The 21294-nt window shown below is 29.8% G+C and overlaps 2 protein-coding genes across 4 annotated transcripts in view; one reads left to right on the plus strand and one right to left on the minus strand.

The window, feature by feature from the left end:
- The window catches only part of LOC110616229 (aspartic proteinase 36), a 34934-nt gene extending 23246 nt beyond the window's left edge, over positions 1-11688 (plus strand). For all 3 annotated transcript variants that reach the window (XM_021758583.2, XM_021758582.2, XM_021758581.2), the window contains 2 exons: positions 6778-6849; positions 11180-11688. In XM_021758583.2, coding sequence (XP_021614275.1) covers positions 6778-6849; positions 11180-11328 — 221 coding nt within the window. In that variant the 3' untranslated portion in view covers positions 11329-11688. The remainder of the gene's footprint in view (positions 1-6777; positions 6850-11179) is intronic.
- A 4273-nt stretch (positions 11689-15961) lies between these two features.
- LOC110616230 (calmodulin-7) lies at positions 15962-20534 on the minus strand. The gene is made up of 3 exons (XM_021758584.2): positions 20314-20534; positions 18341-18710; positions 15962-16249 (listed from the first exon to the last, which is right to left on the minus strand). Exons 1-3 carry the CDS (start codon positions 20387-20389, stop codon positions 16126-16128), a joined length of 570 nt encoding a protein of 189 aa, XP_021614276.1. The 5' UTR covers positions 20390-20534; the 3' UTR covers positions 15962-16125.
- Between the last annotated feature and the right edge of the window lie 760 nt (positions 20535-21294).

Raw genomic sequence — 21294 nt, forward strand, 5'->3', positions numbered from 1 at the left:
TAATTTTAGTTATGAAAATGTATAATTCTTGTTATAGATAAGTCATTGTTATTAATTTGGAAAATAGTTAGAAAACAGAACTTTTATTATAAATAAAAACATTGGAAACAACTTAGAGCTATTTTCCAAATGTTAGCTAAAATTTAAAAAATTAGAAAACTAATTCTTATGTTCTCCATTTAGAAAATCAACACATGTGAACACAAAACTATGCTATTCAGGTCTCTTAGAAAACTTTTCTTGAAAGCTAACTCAGTTTTCTTCAAGTGAACAAGCCCTTAGTTTTAGATTTTCTTCTCTTCCTATCTCTCTTTCATCATTTTGGATGAAAAAAAAATACTGTACAATAAATCAATAAAAATGACTATATCATAAATGACTTGAAATAGCAAAACTATTAAGGCATTGTTAATATCACTTGCATTTACAATTCTAAATTGTGCGACAATTCTTTATTCTCATGCACATTTGTGTGGCTGGTAGAATTCTTTTTTAGCTAAACCATTAATAATAGTGTGAGTTCTCTTTATTAAAAAGGAAGATTTTGAACTTTTCATCACATCATTGAACACCAAATTGCATTTTGGTGTTCTAAATAAGTAGCAAAGATGATGTAAAATTGTAGGATATAAAATATTACTTTAGTTACTAATATAAATATAATAGTTCAAACTTTATCGTCAACCAAAATTATTTTCCATAGTTATCCGCTACTATTTGCGTTGAAATAGCCTCATATCAAACCTTATTGAGGAATACGTTAATACTCTATTCTTTTTGTGATTACTCGAGTCATGACAACTTATGTCTTCCACCAAGAGAGTTTTTGCTGCATGTTATTATACAATAAAATGGTTTAAGTATAACATTAGAGTAATGCATGAACAATGGTACTTTACTCATGCACATGCACGTTTATTGACAAAGTTTCAAGTTGCTGGTTTTTTAGTCATGCTTGTACGTTAGTGTATAATCACTCTTAGTATATCTTAATAATGGCTTGAGTGGAGAAATTTATAACAGTTCAGGGGAAAAGAAAACAAAAGAAGTATAACACAAGGAGTCATGTGTTGAATGACGCTGAAACTCAATATCATTTTTGAGATTACACTCCTGGATATAATTCAAGAAATTGATGGACAACTAGAAAATATTACTACAGTTTTAATAGAGAATGATATCTGCTAATCAGTAAACCTTTTAACAGGGGATTCTTTTGAAAAGAATGCATGATTACTTTTGATGTCTTGAATCCTAGAAAAGACCCAACGGAAACAATCCTCTAACTTCTTAAAATTAATGAGATTCTTGTACAGTGATTCTAGTGTCAGCAAACACACACCAGCGCAAAACAAAAGGAAAATAATATCTTAGATTAATTCACCATTTATTAATTGGTACATAAGACTAATATAGTATAGGTATTTCATATTATACGTGTAGTCCTCTTTTATACGTACAAAATATTTACTTTATTCCCCTGAACCTCCCCCTTTTCATAAAGGTTTAAATAATAGCAATAACTTTGAGAGAGGAAAATTTACAATGGAAGAATATGGGCTATTGGAGACAAAGGCTTAAGGGTTTAAGTTCAAATAAACCGTTATATTGTTAAATAAATATTAAAAAATTATTAATAATAATACTTTTTATAATTAATGCTTCGTGTATTTTATAAATAATTTCTAAAATATATTTAGCTAAATTTTACTTTGTGAATATTATTTTATTTTAATTAAAATTTTAAATAATAATATTTAATTATTATAATAAGTTTAATGGAAATCAAATGTAAATATGTTGTATATTTTTGTCCTTGTTAGATAGCTTGATTCTAGGGCTTAATTTTGAGTTTGCTGGAAATGTGTAAAGAAGGAAAAACTAGAAAAGAGAATAATAAAGACACCTAGTGGTGGGATAGAGAACACTCACCTCCACAACAAGAGTACCGACTTTAATACCATGAAGGATGTTAGAATTTAGATAATTCTTATTTGGTTGTGTGTTATAGTGAGGAAATACAAGGTATTTATACATGCTTGTAGCCTAAATTAGGAAACTACACTAACTACTCAATCACAGTAATTTATAGAAATTAAGCTAATCAAATCAGACAAATCATCCTGTAATCTTGCTCTAGGCAACATTCTTTTAATCTATTTTTTCAAAATTTTTCAATATCACGTAGAATATTTGGTCGAGATTTGAAGAAAAATGCAATGGATTAAGAAATTTTCAGCCAAGGTTAACTCTTTCGTTTTCGTCTTGCCTTAGGTAACCAAGCAGCTCCTTCCTATTTAGTTAAACTTGTGCTGATGCCTTTACTTTTGATACTATTATGATTCCCCTAAATTCTCGCTTGAAGGTGGAGATGGGGGTTGTTACATATCCAGCCTGCAGTGCCATTTGAAACAGAGAAATAGGGAGAGGAAAGGAGAGGAATAGATTAGATTGAGAAAAGAAACAGAAAGGGGAGGAGGTTTAGAGAGAAAATAGAGATGGAGAGATTTTTTATATTTGATTCTTAAATGAATCTTCCTTGATACAATATGTATTCCTGTAAAGAAATAACTATTCCTGCCACTATCTAACTAATTCCCTACTAACTTCTATACTCTTCTTTTATTACAATTTCAGCCCCAAAGTCCCTTATTTATTTGCAACATCATCATTCTCCTTGTCATAACATTCCCCACTTCTTGAAATCATTACGTTCAGCACACATTACTATTAGGAACTGTAATGAAATTCAATGTTCAAAACTACTATACTGAAACTGGCCTTCCTTTCTTCATATTTGCCTTTCTTTCTTTGCCATTTCCAACTTCCAAACATATCTTCTTTCAGAATTACATGCAACTCCTGTCAAGATTACTTTATGCTTCTTCCTTCTTAATATCTCCCATTTATCCATCATGGAGATTAGGAATTCACAATAATAGAACTCAACGTCATGGTCTTCAAAATATTGCCACTTACTTGCAACATTCCCTGTTTCTTCAATTGCTTTAGCTTTTTCTTCATGAGAAACCTTCTCATGAATCTCAACAATGGAAGCATCCCATTCCCTATTAACTTGTACAAATCCAAATTTTTTTAATGGCACCACCAGCGCTTTTGCTAAAATTTCAATATAGCCAAGATTAAGAATAATACCTTGGGCTCCTGGATTTGAAGGTTGCACTATGTTGTTGAAGTCTTTCATTTCCCCATCAATAACAAGAAACTTACTAGCCCCCAATTTTTGTTCTAAGCCATCAATTTTACTCTCTTGAATTGGTAAGCCCGCCTCACCTCCATCGCTCCAAAAAGTCCCAATTTTATGGACTTTGTGGTGTGCAACTAAATCAGTAGTAACCCTAGAGCAATCATGTTCCTTGCCCTCGTTGTAAACCCTTCACCATGCACTTTGCTGGAGGCTTCATCGTTTGAAACGCCTTCATCTTTCTTTTTTTCAAGAACATTTCCAAGAGTTTGGGAATGAGTAGCAAAACATTAAACTTTGGGAATGAGTAGTGCAAAAACTTCAGATCCAACTAATATTGTCCTCATTTCAGACCCTAGTTGCCCATCATCACCATCTTCATCATTTTCCTCCTGATAGACATCACTTATATTGGACATATCAACAAAAAACTCCTGCTCATCAACAGAATTTGCCTCCTGCATAATCTCAGTGTTAACATTCTCCTCTCCATCACCAATAATGTCAACATCTTCCGCCTCTCGATCACCAACAATATCACCATCTTCCTCTTCTCCATCACCAACAATATTATCATCTTCTTCTTCTCTATCACCAATCGAACTCTTCCTTTTTTCCCATCATCAAACAACTGAGTTTCACCCTTAACACCAAATTGCCTTATTTCTCCTTGCAATCCCATTTCCTAGCCATTATTCCAAGGATTCTCAGATTCTTGGTCTTGGATATGGACATTCAATTCGGATTCAGACCCCTGGAGTTCTGTTTTCACTTGAATCGACTTCTCAAAATTTTCCATTTTCTTTTCCCAATCTTTCTAAAATTTCAAGCATACCCAGAAGAATCTCGTCTAATTCCATTTCTGCTGTTGGTATTTTCACAAAAAGCAAAGAAATTGAAGGAGGAAACTAGAGGATAAATAGTCTCAAGAGCAAGAAAGAACAGAAGAAGGAAAAAGATTCAAGAAGATCAAGAATAGAGAAGAATTTCAAGAAAGAAAGCAGGAAGTGGAGGACGAAAGAGGGGTTTCCAAAATTGAAGAAAGTAACCCTAACTTCAGTGTCCTTCGGAAAGAAGAAATTAGGAAAGGAGGAAGCGGATTACCAGAAGAAAGGAAGAAGAGCAGAAACAGGGTTCTGCTAAGAAGAAGAAGAAACAGAGAAATAACAGTAGGAAAGAGATGGAAGAAATTTCTGTTTAAGAAAGGTAGAAAATTCTGGAAAACAAAGAAGGAAGGAATAGAGAAAGAAGGAGAAGAATTCTCAGGGGAAGAAGAAGAAAGATTCTGTCAAGAAGAAAGAGAGAGAAAGAAATTTGAGGAGGAAGAAAGAAGAATTAGAGGAAAGAAGGCAGAATAGAAGAAGAAAGACAGCAGGAGAAACCCATAACTTGGAGGACTGCTACTGATCTGCGCCTGATTGCAGCTCCCAGAAATTTATTTGGAAGCAAAGCCCATCCTCGACAAAGCTGATACCAATTGTTACATATCAAGCCTGCAATGCCATTTGAAACAGAGAAATAGGGAGAGGAAAGGAGAAGAATAGATTGGATTGAGAAAAGAAACAGAAAGGGGAGGAGGTTTAGAGAGAAAATAGAGAAGAGATATTTCTTATATTTGATTCTTGAATGAATCTTCCTTGATACAAGCTACCCTATTTATATGTATCATGGTAAAGAAATAACTATTCCTACCACTATCTAACTAATTCCCTACTAACTTCTATACTCCTCTTTTATTACAATTTCAGCCCCAAAGTCCCTTATTCATTTGCGACATCCATCGTTCTCCTTATCATAACAGTGGGTCAATGAGCCATGTTTTGTGATTGATTCCAGAGTAATTGACAAAACCTTCAGAAAAGGAACAATTATTGCTATATTGAGTACAAGGTGCCTACTTGGCTTACATTGGCTTAGAATCCATATGCAAGGTGTTGAATCAGTGGAAACTAGTGAACAATGTGGAGGATTCTGAGAAAGTAGTGGTATAGTGGTGAATTGGAGAAATAGAGTAGGTAAGAGACATAGAAAAGTTGACCAGTAACAAACTTAATAGACTGATTGAGCAGTTTGGTGGAAGAGAAGAAATCATGCTAGGGCCAATTTGGCCTGACCTTGATCTACCAAAGCATCATCACCTAGCTAAGAAAACAATCTTTTAGTGCATTCAATTATTTTTTTGGTGTATTTCTTCTAAATATTATTTCATAAATCCGTCTATTGCAATACTGTAGATGTTCCATATTACTAAATTATGAAGAATTGCTTTTCTTTTTTTTGTTGGTTGATTATGTGAGTTTTATTTTGATTTCAAAATTTATTTTTTATAATTTATTTTAAATTTTTTTCTAGCAACTCTTACTTCATTAAAATATTAATAACGTCAAATCAGTGCTAATAAAATTTAGATTTATTTGAAAAATTTAAAAGATGGGAGCTTGATTGATCTAATTTTATACCCAAAAACATATTATGAGCTCATTTGAGACTTGAGCGAAAGTTTGGGGCTAATGAGTATCTTTCCCTAGAAAATAAACAGTGCAACCCCTAAACAAATTGGTATTCAAACTCCTTTGAATGAAAAAAGAAAATTGAAAAACTGAAGGAAATCATACCTTAGATCTCCATGAATTAATAAATGAGTTATGTATATAGTAGTTAGGTTTTCATCTTACATATGAATTTCACCTTGAACTTATTAACAATGTTCAATGTAGCCCATTTTTGACTTTTTGTCCAAATTAGCTAAGAAGTTTCAATTTAATCGTAATTTAGCCAAAAAAAAAAATAAAAAGAGCTTAATCTCTTGAATTTTGGTTAAATTCTTGATTTAAATCTAATGTTGAGAAACCTAATTTCTTGAGTTTTGGATATTTTCTTGAATTTTTTATTTTGTTTTACCACCCCAGAGAGCTCATTTTGTTGATTTACTTTATTTTTGGACTAAATTGCGCTTAAATTTTGAATTTGGCCAAAAAGCTAATAAGGGTAAAATTTAGCAATAAGTTTTTTTTTTCTTACTAGATTTTCCCACCAATATACTTTATGTATAGCTTAAACAAGCAAAAGTTGTATATATCAGTGTATGCTCATATAGATGTGGTAATTTTATACTTATGCAATATATTATATATTAAAATTACGCAAAAGTCCTGTGTTGTTCATTTGGGTTTTAGATTGTTGGTGCTCTTGTTTGACCTAAAATGTATTCATTTTGAGAATTATATTTCATACTTAGGCTTACAGTTCTTTTTTTCAACTAATTTCATACCTGAAAATCGCACAAAACAAAAGAGAATGCCAAAAATAAAAGGCATATGGATTTGATAATTGGATTTACCATGTTAACATATGATTATTTTGCTAATTACCATTTTTCCTGACAAGAATTAATGAATTGTTATAATTTTGGTTAGCAAAAACTGTATAATGTATACAAGAATTAATGAATTGTTATAATTTTGGTTAGCAAAAACTGTATAATGTATGTAATTTTGTTAAGCACTAATCCAAGTATTTTTTGATGTGTGAAATTCTTTTAGTCTTAATCTCAAGTATATTTTTCTGTGCAGATTTAGTACTTTCCAATAAGCTAGTTTTATATGATCTTGAACATCAAGCTATTGGATGGACCGAGTACAATTGTGAGTCTAAAGTTATTTTTCCTCTACTTTTGAACGTCATTATTTGTGCATCTGTACACCTTTTTTTTTTTTTTCTTTTTGATGCATTATATACTAATCTTACAATATGAATGATTGGGTAACTTATGGTATTTATTTTAGTATTTTGGAGCATATCTTCATGTTACATTAAGATAAAGGTGTGAATCCTTTTGAATAATTTAATTGTGGTCAGTCAATTTTAATTTTATTTTAATAAAATCATTCAACTTATTTATTTTTTAGAAAAATCATTCATTACTCTTATTCGAAGTTTTCAGGTTACTAAGTCTTTTCTCTATTCTTTCTCCTTCTTTTGTATCGTTTATAAATTATAAATTTTTATTTGTTAAATTCCAAAATCAAAATGTATGATATCTTGTTGTTGAATTAGATTATTTGGAATAATTTAGATTTTTAGAAAGTTATTTCAGCTATTCTAGAATCAAATGTACTAAAAATTCATATAAGCTAAAATTAAGGGTTAAATATTAACCTCCTTATTAGAAGTTTGTTGAAATTATATCATTGATACATCAAAGATAATTATCTTGAAATAGTAAATTATTTTTAAAATTTCAAAATTTTAAATTTAAGTTTAGTTCAATTATAAATTAAATGATTGAAAGTTAAAAGCAAAACTAATAAAAGTCTCAATACTAGATTGTAAATAATGCTACATTTTCTTGAAAGCCATGATTTAGTTGCATGATTGGTTTTAAGAAATAAAACTTCTTTATTTCGATATTGATTAAACAAAATACTTTTTTAAAAAATTCAAAATTTGCCATTCATGTTTCCAACATGAATTATTGAGCATTTGAAATCATTTTCAAATTGAAGTCATGGCCGCGGGTAATGGAAAAGGTCTATAACGGTCATAACTTAACGGTAATGACTCGTCGTTATGCAAATATTTTTTGAAATATTTGCAAGGTTCATGAAATTAACAAATATTTAAAAATGCAATCAAAACTAAGTTATATAACTTAATAATAAGTATAAATATATCAAATAAATATAAAGTTTACAATTTTTAAACAATGTATAGTAACTAACCTCAATTATCACCAGAATGAGCATCTAGTAGGTTCTTGAGTAGATCCACTTGCCACATATGTAATCAACTTGAGTTCCAATTTAGAGTTTTAGTGAGATACCTCTTAATTGTTCTTTAGTCTTGACATGCCCTATTGAGATTATCTTTTATTGTATCTTTTCACGAATAAAAATGATAGTTAATCTCGAAATCCTTGATCCGCTTATGAAATATTGGATTAGAAGCAATGTAGATAGCTACTTGATTATCACACCACAATTAGCAGGCATCGAATTCTTGAAACCAACTTCTTCTAACAATTGACGTACTTACAAAACTTCACATATAATTTGTGCCATAGCTTGATATTTTGATTCAACATTGAAACGAGATCATATTTTGTTTCTTACTTCTCTATGAGATGAGACCATGTAACCTGCCATAAACACACAGTATCTGTTGTTGACCTCCTATCAACTTTTGTCTCTTATAATCAATTGTCCTCTTCACCTAGAGTAAACATGAACAATGGGGGACAACTTGGTATAGCGAGAGGAAAAGCAAAGGAATTATGAAGGCCAGGCAAACGATGATGGTGTAAGCTAAGAGATTATCTTCCTCCTCCTGGGTCTCACAAACAGATAATAGAGGAAAGAAAGGAGTAGAATCAAAGAAGATGATAGGCACGAGATAATGATTAAGTTTTGGAAAGAAGCAATGATACCCTCTCTAAAGCCGAGTATCCAAGAAAGACACTTGAGTGATTTAGGATTCAATTTGGAGACCTGTGAGCAAATATCATGAACAAAATATGTAAAATCAAAGATACGGGGTTCAATGGGAAATAAAAACTTAGAAGGAAACAAAGTATTGTATGGGATATCGCCATTTAGGGCAAATGAAGGCACACAATTAACCAAAAAATAGGCTGTAGAAACTGCACCTGCCTAGAATTATTTTGAAACTTTCATTTAAAAGAGAAGGGCTCTAGCAACTTCAAGAAGACGCCGATTTTTTCTCTTAGCAACCCCATTTTGGGATGGTGTATCAGCACAAAATGATTGATGAAGAATTCCATTATGTGACATAGGAAGTTTTTTGGAAAATATTTTTTTGTATTATCACCTTGCAAGATACGCATAGAGACATTTGAGTTTTAATTTCAAAACAAAAGGCACAAAAGACAAAACAACTCTGAACAATTCTTCATCAAATACAACCAAGTAACATGAGAATAATCATTAACAAAAATGACAAAATACGTAAATGTAGGTTTGGAGAAAATAGAATATAGACACCAAACATCAGAACGTCCTAGCTCAAAAGGAGGTGATGCTTGTTTATTAATTCTAGTAGCTGAAGGTTGATGATCAAGACATAAAGACATCATGCCTAAGACTAGTAATTTGCTTCGTCGTCAGACGAGGATAAGCTGAGACAATAATTTAAGGCTCGAGTAAGTTAACTGATAAAAAGTAAATTAAAAGAGAGTCTAGGCAAATAAAGATATGATGACAAAGATATGGATGACGAGGGATTTGCAATTCCAGAACCCATTGACACAAGAGGTAGATCTAACAGAAGATGAAGTGGTAAAGGACTGATTTTAATTTTGCATAAATTAAAAAATAATAATTTCTGCACATTATTTTAACTTTTTTTTTCCAAAAATGTGGATAATTTTAATTTTGCACAAAGTAAAAAACTTAAAATAATTTATGCGTATTATTTTAACTCTTTTAAAAATGTGATTAATTTTAATTTTACATAAATTAAAATACATTAAAATCATTTTTGTACTCTTTTTAATCTTTTTTTTTTCTAGAAATATGACTAATTTTAATTTTACAGAAATTAAAAAAGTTATTGCATCTAAAATAATTGCAGAAAGATAAAATAATTTGTCTGCCAAATATATTGCATGTGTAAAAATATAGCTAATTTTAATTTTTCATGAAATTAAAAAATAAAAATAATAAATTTGAGATATGGTATTCCTAATAATAATTGAAATATAAAAGAATCTAATCATTATTACGTCCAAACCAATACAAAACTAAAGAAGAGAATATAAAATTAGAACTAGAATCTATAATTGGGTGTAAAATGGTTATTTTTTGGTTAACCAACAAATAATTATAGAAATTGGATAAATTATCCAAACCAATTCAACATTGTCATTTAACCAAGTTTATTGATTTGGATTGGGTTGGATTGATTGGATTTAATAGATTGATCCAATCAATCCATTATAAATGAATTCATTTATAATGGATGTTTTTAGGGGAATGATAAAATTCATTTGCAATTGACAGAATTCCACATTCTTTTTGCCCCAAGCCCTATATTTTAACAAATAAAGAATTATTTTCAAGTTGCAAAGTATAATATTCGTTAAACCTTGTGGTTATATATATAATTAGATATGTTTAGAAGAATAGTAGGCATTGATTTTAGAAGACGTTAACTTATAAGTTAGCAGTCCAATTCTAGTATGTTAAAAATTTTAAACCTGTGAATATAATTTAAGATTTTAACTTGATAATGCTCTCACCAATATTACCCCCTTCCCTAATATTAAAGTATATATATATATATTTTTTGGAGAAATGAGGACCAAAAGAAATCATAACTTAAAACGAAATTCATCATTTTAACATTTAATTCATAGAAGAACGTTGGGTTCAATTTAATCCTTTTTATATCGAGACAATAAATTTAGAAATTAGATTCCATCGATTTTTTTTATTATTATTATAAATTGAAACTGTTGTGGCATGCCTGAGTTATATCATCTTGATTTCAATAATGTTTGAAAATATTTGCATCTACTGAATCAGAAAATGTTGAATGTTTATATCATGGTAATATGTTTTATTTTTCTTTTTTTGACAAAAAAAAAAAAATTACAGGCACTTACAAAATCTATTGTTATAATAGGAGCTATGCTTGTTTTAACTAATAGTTCTTAAATTTTGTGCTGTTTCTTTTCATTTTATTTTTTATTTTTGGTGCATGGTATGAATATAGAGATCAACTAGTGTTCTTTCATTAAATTGGTATTTGATGTGAAATTTTTACTAATTAACTGCTGTCTGTAATCTTTATTGTCAATGGTTCAAAAATTATGTTTTCTTCCATCACCCGTCTTGGTTGATTTAGACTGAATGTGGCTTGTGAAATGATCATCAATAGTCTAGAAGTAGTTTCTTTTGGATTTGATGATTGTTCTGGTCTCATTTATCTGCGCCTACATTTTTGTGTTGTTTTCAGGCTCTTCAAGCATCAAGGTGCAGGATGAACAGACCGGAACAGTGCATTTAATAGGTTCCCACTCTATTTATTCAGCTAGCAGTTTGAATGCTCAGTGGTGTATAACCTTATTGTTGCTAAGTACGCTGCTGCACAGATTAGTTTACTGAAATGCCACCACCAGCAGAATATAGCAATGGTCATAACACAGAAGAAGAAAATCAATTATTAAAATGAAGAATCACCAAGTTTAGCAATGAATGGTGGACTATATATAGTTTTTATCCGATTTTCACTTTGGGTTAATATTTCTTCCCACAGTGAATCAATCTATAGGATTCTACAGCAGGTTTGATTGTAAATAGACTTTGATTGATTACATGGCTTAGGTTGTCTAGTATTTAGTGGAAATTTTATGATAGGTGTACAGAAGTTCTCATTCAGGATAATCTACCCATTGGTGTTATGCCCAACTCTTTAGCCTACGTAGCAGCCTGATCTAATATTAGACATCACGACATTTTTCTTCTCTAACATGTGACGTTTAGAACATTTTATGTTGTGTTTTGTATGCCGTAACATAATATGATATAATGAAATTTTCTTTTAAATATTAAATGTACCAAACATGACAGTAACAAGCAAGCCTATGCGAATGCGTCCATAAGAAATATAGGTGTGCTAACATTCATCTACAAGTCTTGGTGAGAAGCTGGTAGGTGTCTCCAACTCCCTTTGTCCCCTTTTTCTTTTACCCAACAATTCTCTGTCGTACATTTTGGGGTTAAATTCTTTGTGTTGAAAAGTTGTCCCATGTGATGAATAGAAAAGGTGGGCTGATTCACTTGTGGAAAACTGATATAGATCTCTATTTTTTTTTTTTTTTGAAAAAAAAAAAAAGGAAAATAGACGGTTTTTTTTGTATCATATATTCATACTGTAAAAAGAATTTTAAGATTAATATTCAATCTCACCATTGTACTTTATTGATAAAATTCAATTTAGTCAATTTTAAATTTTTGTCCAAATTAGCTTTGAAATCTAATTTAAGTTTAATTTGACCTACAAGTAAGCAAATCAGGAAATTGGGTTTCTTGATTTTTGACTCAATAAAAAACTAAAGAAATTTAGGCCAAAATATTTTATTTTGGGTTAAACGAAGCTTCAATTGAAATTTCCGAAGTAATTTGGATAAAAAGGTGAAAATGGACTAGAAAATCCTCAATAAATAGAATGATGAAGTTGTAATTTTTTTCCTCTATTTTCACTTTATTTTTCAATGTACTGAATATAGTCTAAGTAATAAATACTTTAGTAGAAGATTTATGTGAAGGGCCATTTGGATTAGAGGTCCGAAGGAGCCGTTGGAGGTTTTGTGCCCAATAGCTGTTTCATACTTGTTTGGTAAACTTATTAATCAGAAACTACCGCATTTAGAAAAGTTATAAGATTAGATCAATGCTGCTGTTTCAAACTTCAAAAGAAAAACCTGTATATCTCTATATTATATGTATTTTTTATGTCATTCTTATCTTTTTATTATTACAATTTAATTTTTATTTATTTGTATTATAAAATAAATATAATTTAATAAATAAACATTATATATTTATTCAAATAATAAAATAAATTAATTGAGATATTAAATTATTTACTTTAATAGTAAAATAAATTATATAAATATATCCTTCTCAAACTACTTGCAGATCATCAACAGCTAAGTTATCATAACAACTATCAGTTAATATCAATTATGAATTGCATTTAACAATTAAATCAAATAAGCACTAAGTTTTAATGGAGTAGTTAATAGTTTTTTTTATATAAAAAATTTATTATTAGTTATTACTTAATTTTTAAAAAAAAATTAAAAAATTCTTAACATTTTGAAAAATCTACTAATTAGTCCACCGATAATTTTAGTTTAAGTATTTTACTATTTAGTCTTTATAATTTTAAAAAATTAATTAATTAGTGTATCAAATTTTTAGAAAATCTATTAATTAGTCTTTTTGTATCAGAAATATTTTAAATTTTTTTATAAAATTTAACTATTAAAACTAATAGAAAAATTAATTAGTAGACTTATTAAAATATTAAAAATATTTTAATATGTTTTTCAAAATAGAAAAATCAATTAATGAGTTTTCCAAGAGATATAGAAATTAAATAGTAAATTTTTTTTTAATTTATATATTGATACAAATTATACAACAAGATACATTAAACGTTTATAATAAAAATTTAATTAATTCGTATTATTATATTTAAAATAATATAATAGCTAAATTTCAAATTATAAAAACACAATGGTACAAATTAAATTTTATATTGCCTATAATTAGTTTTCTATTTTCAAATAAGTAGAAGCACCATTAAAATCTATTAATTTTATGGATATGCAGATCAACAATGCAATTGTTGATTAACACAACTCTAGAAACCTGAAAATAAAAAGGCGACAAATATTTATATAATAAGACAGAAAAAAATTTTATTATTATTAGATTTGATGAGCCTCGTTACCCATCTAGAAAAAATAATTATGGCAAGTTATATTCATTCTCCAAAAATCCATAGGAACTTCAATGACTTCTTAACACAGTATTTATAATAGTCGAGGGGAAGGGATGGCCTGCAGAATGAAACTTGCTATGAGATCCTTTGGGTTTGTAGAAATTAATTAATTATTACTATTTTAAAATTATTCAATTAAAAATAATATTATTTTAAGATAAATTTAACATCCATTTGATTCCTACAGTAAACTAAAATCAAATCGGTTAAATTCAGAAATAAATCGATTAATCAGTTTTGATTTTTGAAGACTAGTTATAATTTTTTTTAATTTTTCAATCAAAATTAGAATCGAATAAGAACATTTCATGGTAATGATTCATGTTATAAAATTATACCACTTAAAATTATATATAAATTAAATTATTAAAAAATTAAGTTTAAGTTTTCACTTGTAAAAGTTATTATTTTCATTTTAAATGTAATATTATTTCATTTTTTATATTATAAAATGTATGTATTTTATATAATTTACTTATTTAATCAAATATATATTCAATAAGATACATATTTATTTATTTACGTTTTATTTACATTTTTTACTTTTAATTTTATTCAAATTAAAATCAGATTAATCGTTTACCATTTAGATTTAATTAAAACTGAAATAGTAACCCATTCTGTTATTGGTGTAAATTTCTTTTAATCTCAATAATATAAATATTTAAAATTAAAGAGATTAAATAATATATCTAATTGGAATTATAGAGACTGAACAATATATATATTAAATACACCTAATAATTTTTTTAATAAAAATACTAAAATATTGAGTTTTACCAAACATAGAAATGTTATAATTGATTGATTTTAAAATAAAGATAAACTCTCTGAATTTCTTAAAATTCAGGATTTGATAGTTATTGATCAAATTTTATTAATCTTTATTCTCCCCCTTTTTCTTTGAATGGTTTAATAGGCTTTTCTCACCTTAATCTATATTAAATTAATATTATGAATTTAAGTAATTCACTTGATAATTTAAAAATAACTTTTCATAATTAAAGATATAGTTCGCATACTTAGAATTGATTTACACTTTAACTTAAAAATGACGAAAAATTAAAAGATTTTAGAGCAAATTGATTATAAAATAAGGTTAATATGCATGATTAGAAATCTAGTGAATTTGTTGCTATTATATGTCAAACTTAACTAAGAAACCATGCATAATTAAATCATAACATGAAATGAATTTAGGAATATAGCTAATAGCCTCACCTAAAAGTCAAGTAAAAACTTCATTTGTTTAAGCTAAATGGATACACATGAGCTAAGTGCATGTTTGCAAAAAATGCATGTGAAAACTAGTTTGCATTATGCTTAAATGAAAATTATTATTGAATACTTTGAAAACCAAATATAAGAAATGCACATATGTGTAGAAAGTTAGTGCCAATTATCAGCGATACATTTAACCTATGGTTCAGATTTGTGGTTGAATTGCTAAACCACCAACAAAAAATGATCCAATTAAATTTGTAATTGCTACGTTTTGTGTTTGTGCTTTTTGTATAGATTAGCCATGTGTTAGTTAATAGTTATTAATGTATTTGCTAAATGTTGAGGAGGATTATGAGACAAAGACATATCACCCATTGCATGTGCTTTTGATCAATAGTTTTTCAAAATTGTCTTCGTTTTTGCACACCAGTTATATATGCGTACCAATAATGGGATTTTTGGGCAAATAGGTTTTTTTTTTTTTTCCAATATTGATTGGTTTTATTAAATTGGATTATGTTCTTCTACTTAATAAATTTAACTTTCTGAGTCGTTGACGATAATTGCAAAAATAATAAAGGAAGCTATAAGAAATTCTTTTTTTTTTTTTTCGTATTCACAATTTAATCAGCTCAGCTCATTCTCTTTTGCGCGTCAATTCAAACGTCATTATTTAAAAATATGATGTCACAGCCTTCTCGAAGTGAACATAAGTTTTCAAATTTTTCTGCTTTTTCAGTGAATGTTTTATTAAATTCTTTTCGTATTTAACTTCGAATGCTCTATATCTTTCGTTTACAATTTATTGAATAACTTATTACGAGAATCAGACTGGAAACTTTCTTTAAGGGTTCATGTAAGGAAATTATTGATTAATGTTTTATCTTTTTGCGAATGTTTTGAATGACATACTTGCCAGACACTAATTCCGTGAAACAACGGCCAAGGCTTAAAGGGCATAATCTAATTTTTTTTTTTTTTTTTATAGTGGTATGAGTAGCACATCATACATATATATATATATATATATATATATATATTCTTTAGAAAGAATGCCGGGGAGAGAGAGAGAAAAAAGAAAAAGAAAAGAAAAAGAAAAATAAAGAGGGAAGGAGGGAGGGGGTCTACAATTGATTCTATAGTTGAGGGCAAATCTGGAAGAAAAATCAGAGGATCGAACATTTGTGAGGCCGATGATGCCTTTTGCGATGTATCTTTCCACTATTATGCCTTTTGCTCTCCTTGTCACCGGTATAGTACCTCCCCTCTTCCATACACTTTGCTCTTTTGCTGTTTAACACAAATAATTATCACATCATTTATCAGCTTCTTTCTTGGAAGCATAAAGAAACCGCCCTTTCGGCCCTAGCTTGGTTATTCCCTTTTATATATATACATGATCAATGACACAGCAGGCATGCAAAAATTTAATTTACTGAATATTGGTCCCAATATTATTACTCAACCCTCAACTATATATATACATGTAGCTCAATATGAAAAGTTGAATGTGTTACTTTGATATGACATGACAGAATCTTTTACTAATCGAACAGAAACATGAAAGCTGAAAAATTCTTTCAAATACATTTTTAAAGCAAGGGGAAACAAAAAAAAATAATAAAATAAAATAAAATAAAATAAAATCTTTTGGAGGCATTTGTTCTGGGCTCTTTTGTGGTACACGGAGGTTTTAGGCATTCGTTTAATCATCTGATGTTTTCTTCATTTCGTAGATAACTGATCAGCTTTGCTTTCTTAAGTTTCGATACCCATTTTTTCCTCTTCATTTATGCCTTAGCATAGGCCTCCTAATACAGCGGAATGGCTAAATATTCAATTTAAACTATACTTATTAAGGATGTTACATTTAACTCTTCTTTTTTCATATTGACTCTGAAATTTTAATTTAATCTAAAAATAATTTTTTTAAAAAAAGTAAACTTCTTGATGCCTTGGTTTAGCTTAAAAATTAAGCAGCTCATGTTCTTAACTTTCGTAATTTTTGAACTAAATTTAGCTTACCTTGAAACTTCTGCACCAGTGCAAAAAATTTAAAATCACAATAACTACAGGAGTGAAATGGAAAGATTAATCCAAATAAAAACCTACCCACCCAGCAGTAGCATTCTAAAATCTCACAACGCGTCAGTAATCATATTTAATCCATGCAAAACACGCGAGATTTTTCCACTAGGAATAAGATACTAAAGGATAAAGGAAAGCAAGAACCAAATAAAGTTGCTCGTATAAAGTTCCCACTTGCACAAGACATCAAGAGGGAATCCGCCACAACTGACTGGCAAATCATGCTTCCTATCCTTTATATAATGAATTTTCTTATGTTGGGGTATATATTTCTGTGTGTCGGCAAGGGATTTTACTATAAAATAGAAAAGGAAAGGAATCTAAAAAAGGAGAGGATAGTAATTCACCATTCAGCCTTATTTTTTCCCTCACCCCTTTCTTCCAACCTAACTGAATATACTGATTTTCAACTCATAGGGAAACTTCTAGTTCAGGTCCTAGGAGTGTCATTAGGGTAAAATATGCATTTCTCGTGGCCACTAGTAACAATCAATATCCTAGAGCAACAACATCCAAGAATCTAAAGAAAAGACTACCCTGCATTCTACTCAAGTGTCAGACATTCAGTTCATCGAGACCAAGTAACATTACAAAAAAAAAACTAAAATAACCAAGTAAATAAAATTTAAGAGTTCCAGAAATCTAAGAGGCTTCAGACCACCTGTGCTTACCTTGTCAAAAACTGAAGCAAGAAAAGACTTATATTTATGTATAATTAGAAATGGAAGAATAAATTTATAAATGTTTCCAGATATGTAGGTCCGGGGGAAGAGGGTCTTCTGGTTGGGGTGGGGAAAGCAAATAAGCATGAGCAGCTAGATTAACAAACAAAGTATTGATCCTATTTCCATATAAGACAATTATTTCTAGTAATGAATATATAAAGAATTCACATGCTCGACAATAGAGCACATAATAAAGTTATGCTACCATAAGAAACTAGAAGTGACAAAAATTTAGAATATTAACAAAATTAGTCATTCATAAGCAGAAACATCTGACCATCCCAATTGTTCTAAGTTCATAATACCAAAGGTAGATATAAAATGAGAAAACAATAAATGAGAGAAACTAACAAGCCAAGCTACTAACAAGAAACAGAGCAAACAAGTAGATAGTAATGAAAAGAGCCACAAAATAATGCAAATAAGAAAACAGACAACCCAACCAAAGCTAACAACACCAGATGAAGATGTCCTAAAGGGAAATAGAATTTTTCAAATCAAACTTATCTGCTCTGTCCCCTTTTTTGGTTTAGCTTTTTAATTTTAGTTTTAATTGAATGGTCCTTACTTGGCCATCATGACTTTGACAAACTCCTCATAGTTGATCTGACCATCACCATCCACATCTGCCTCACGGATCATCTCATCAACCTCCTCATCTGTCAGCTTCTCGCCGAGATTTGTCATGACATGGCGTAGCTCAGCAGCAGAAATGAAACCATTCTGATCCTTATCAAAAACCCGGAAAGCTTCCTTGAGCTCCTCCTCAGAATCAGTGTCCTTCATCTTGCGGGCCATCAGATTAAGGAACTCCGGGAAATCAATAGTACCATTCCCATCAGCATCAACCTCATTTATCATGTCTTGGAGCTCTGCTTCAGTTGGGTTCTGACCCAGTGAGCGCATGACAGTCCCAAGTTCCTTAGTAGTAATGCAGCCTGCAAGAAAATCAGAAATATTGCAATAGTTTCATAGTCAATAATACAAGTAAACGAGCATATCTGGTAAAACTATTGGAGAAGAAGTACTGGGAACATTCTAAGGACCAAGAAATATCATCAGGAACTTTGTGTTTATAATGCAAGCCTCCAGAATAACTAGTTTGTAATTCTCCCAACTCAATGAGATGAAACTAAGGTGAATATTTCAACTAAGAAACTGGGAATATGACCATAGATACCAGCATCATAACTTTGAACTCAAAAAAGAAGAGGCTTTAAATTAAGCAGGAAATAAAGACATTAACAACAAGAAAGCCAAGAAAACATCTATTATCTTTATCATGAAAAAAATCAACATAGAAATGTAATGACTCAATGGAACCAATGCAAGCATTGTTCAATATGCCGTCACGAAAACCCAAGTACAACAAAGAAATTACTGTATGCTCTAAAATTTGCATATATAGAATTTAATTAAAAATGAAAATAAAATAATGCTCGCAGGTCCATCACTCTCTTAAAAGTTAAAACACAACAGCTAGTTGAAACGGGGAACTATATTCAGATCCCTTATTTTTCAACATAACATAAAATAAAGTTATCCAGTCAACCAATGCCAAATCACTAAAAATTGCAAGAAAACAAACATAAAAATATACATCCATCCACCTAGGATAAAACATGGCTAAAAAATACTTCAATATTAGAAATCAATACTACCAAACCAAACAAAACAGAGGAGATTATAGGATAAAAATTGAGTCCTCCTGGAAAATCCACACAGAAGGCGCCGTACCCCTCATATCATAATCAAGAAATCACATATTTAACAAACAACCAATAATGATAGCGGAGCAGCAAATAGGATATTGAGGATCTGAGGCTCGATTAAATTTTTGTTGTGCTCAAGCACAGCTCATTTAAATTTTATTAGACTCAAGCTCTCCCATGCAGCTCACCTGTCAAACTTGCAATCTCAAGTTACATTTGGCTTATTTATCAAATCTACAAGCTTAATTCATATTTAGCTTGTCAAGCTCGAGCTTTCTCATTATTCAGTTTGATAACCAAGATTCCCGTAAAAACCTAGAATTATTTTATTAATTAGTATTGTAATACTTCTATTAAATTTTATCTAAAAATGGAAGCCAAATAAATCAAAATAATTAAATTGATTATTATAATGATCTTTATTTAAATGATTACTATGAATAAATAATTAACAGATACGAAATGATAAACAAGTTTTCACAAGACCCTAAATGAGCTATTACATGATCCTGTCAAGCTTACAAAAGAAGCAAGAGTTAATAACGACTCAGATCACTAGTACACTCAAATCGAACATCAATGAGTTTAAAATTTACTAATTTTTTTAGAAGAGATTCAAAATCATGCTCCGAGTCAGCTTTTCTTAAACAATAAGTGAAAAGAAACAAGCATCTAGCTAGCTCATCATCCTAAAAAATATCGAAGAAGCATTGGAAATCCGAAAAAAAATAAATAAATCTAATAAACAGAGCAAAAAGGAAAAGGGCAAAAATTAAAATAACAAAAACAAAAGATGCAAGAAAATAAAGAGAGATTCGATGGAAAATACCATCGCCGTCTTTATCAAAGAGGCTGAAGGCTTCCTTGAACTCAGAGATCTGGTCGTCGGTGAGCTGATCGGCCATATTTTAAGGTTTGTGTTGTGAGAGAGAAAAAGAGGAAGAAAATATCGAAGCAGAAGGAGAAAATGATAACAATAGATGATGCTCTCTTTAATTGGCGTTTCTTGACTCCGATATGGAAAATAAATAGCCAACGCGAACGTGGGCCACACAAAAATGTGATGGGCCATTAATAGCAGTCCATTGCACCAGTGTTAAGCACTAAACCAAGTATCTGATTCTCTCCCATCTCCACACCACACGCTATCCTTTTTCCCATGGGTCTTGACCCTTCAAATAATTATACCTTTTGTCTTTTGGGTAGGAAGGGGCAACAGCCCGTATACTAAACTCTACATTACACGAGATCTAAGTATCTGGGATCAAGTAAACCCACGAGAATCATCCAAGTACCAATTGTCGGCCAAAAAAATATACCAAATTGCTGGCTAAGTGTTTCAGTTGCACAGAAAACCTAGCCAACGAAACAGGTTTTTTCAAAATCATTCTAGAAAGGGATCATCCAATCCATATTAGGAGCGCCATGCAATTTAACTATGAAAGGGTGCATTCAAGATTTTCTCCATTTAACCTCCTCTCTTCAAAGTATATCTTTCTCTCATGTTCCTTATAGAATCATTACTGTCAGCAAAGAGTTTAGACAGATAAAATACAAGTGAAATAATTAAACAATTGATCATTTCAGAAATGAATCTTATAAATAATTCATATGAGTTAGACCATTTAATGCATTGTATCATTTATGTGAATGTTAACATACAAACAATAATTTGGAACGGAAATTTTTTTAGAGATTAAAAGGAATACATAACTTTAAGAATTGTGTTATTTAATTCCAACCCAAAAGAAAATTTTTAATTTTATATGGAAAAAGTTCAATAATTTTTACAAGCAACTCACCGAATTAT

Source organism: Manihot esculenta, chromosome 5 (assembly GCF_001659605.2).
Source record: "Manihot esculenta cultivar AM560-2 chromosome 5, M.esculenta_v8, whole genome shotgun sequence".
NCBI lineage: Eukaryota > Viridiplantae > Streptophyta > Magnoliopsida > Malpighiales > Euphorbiaceae > Manihot > Manihot esculenta.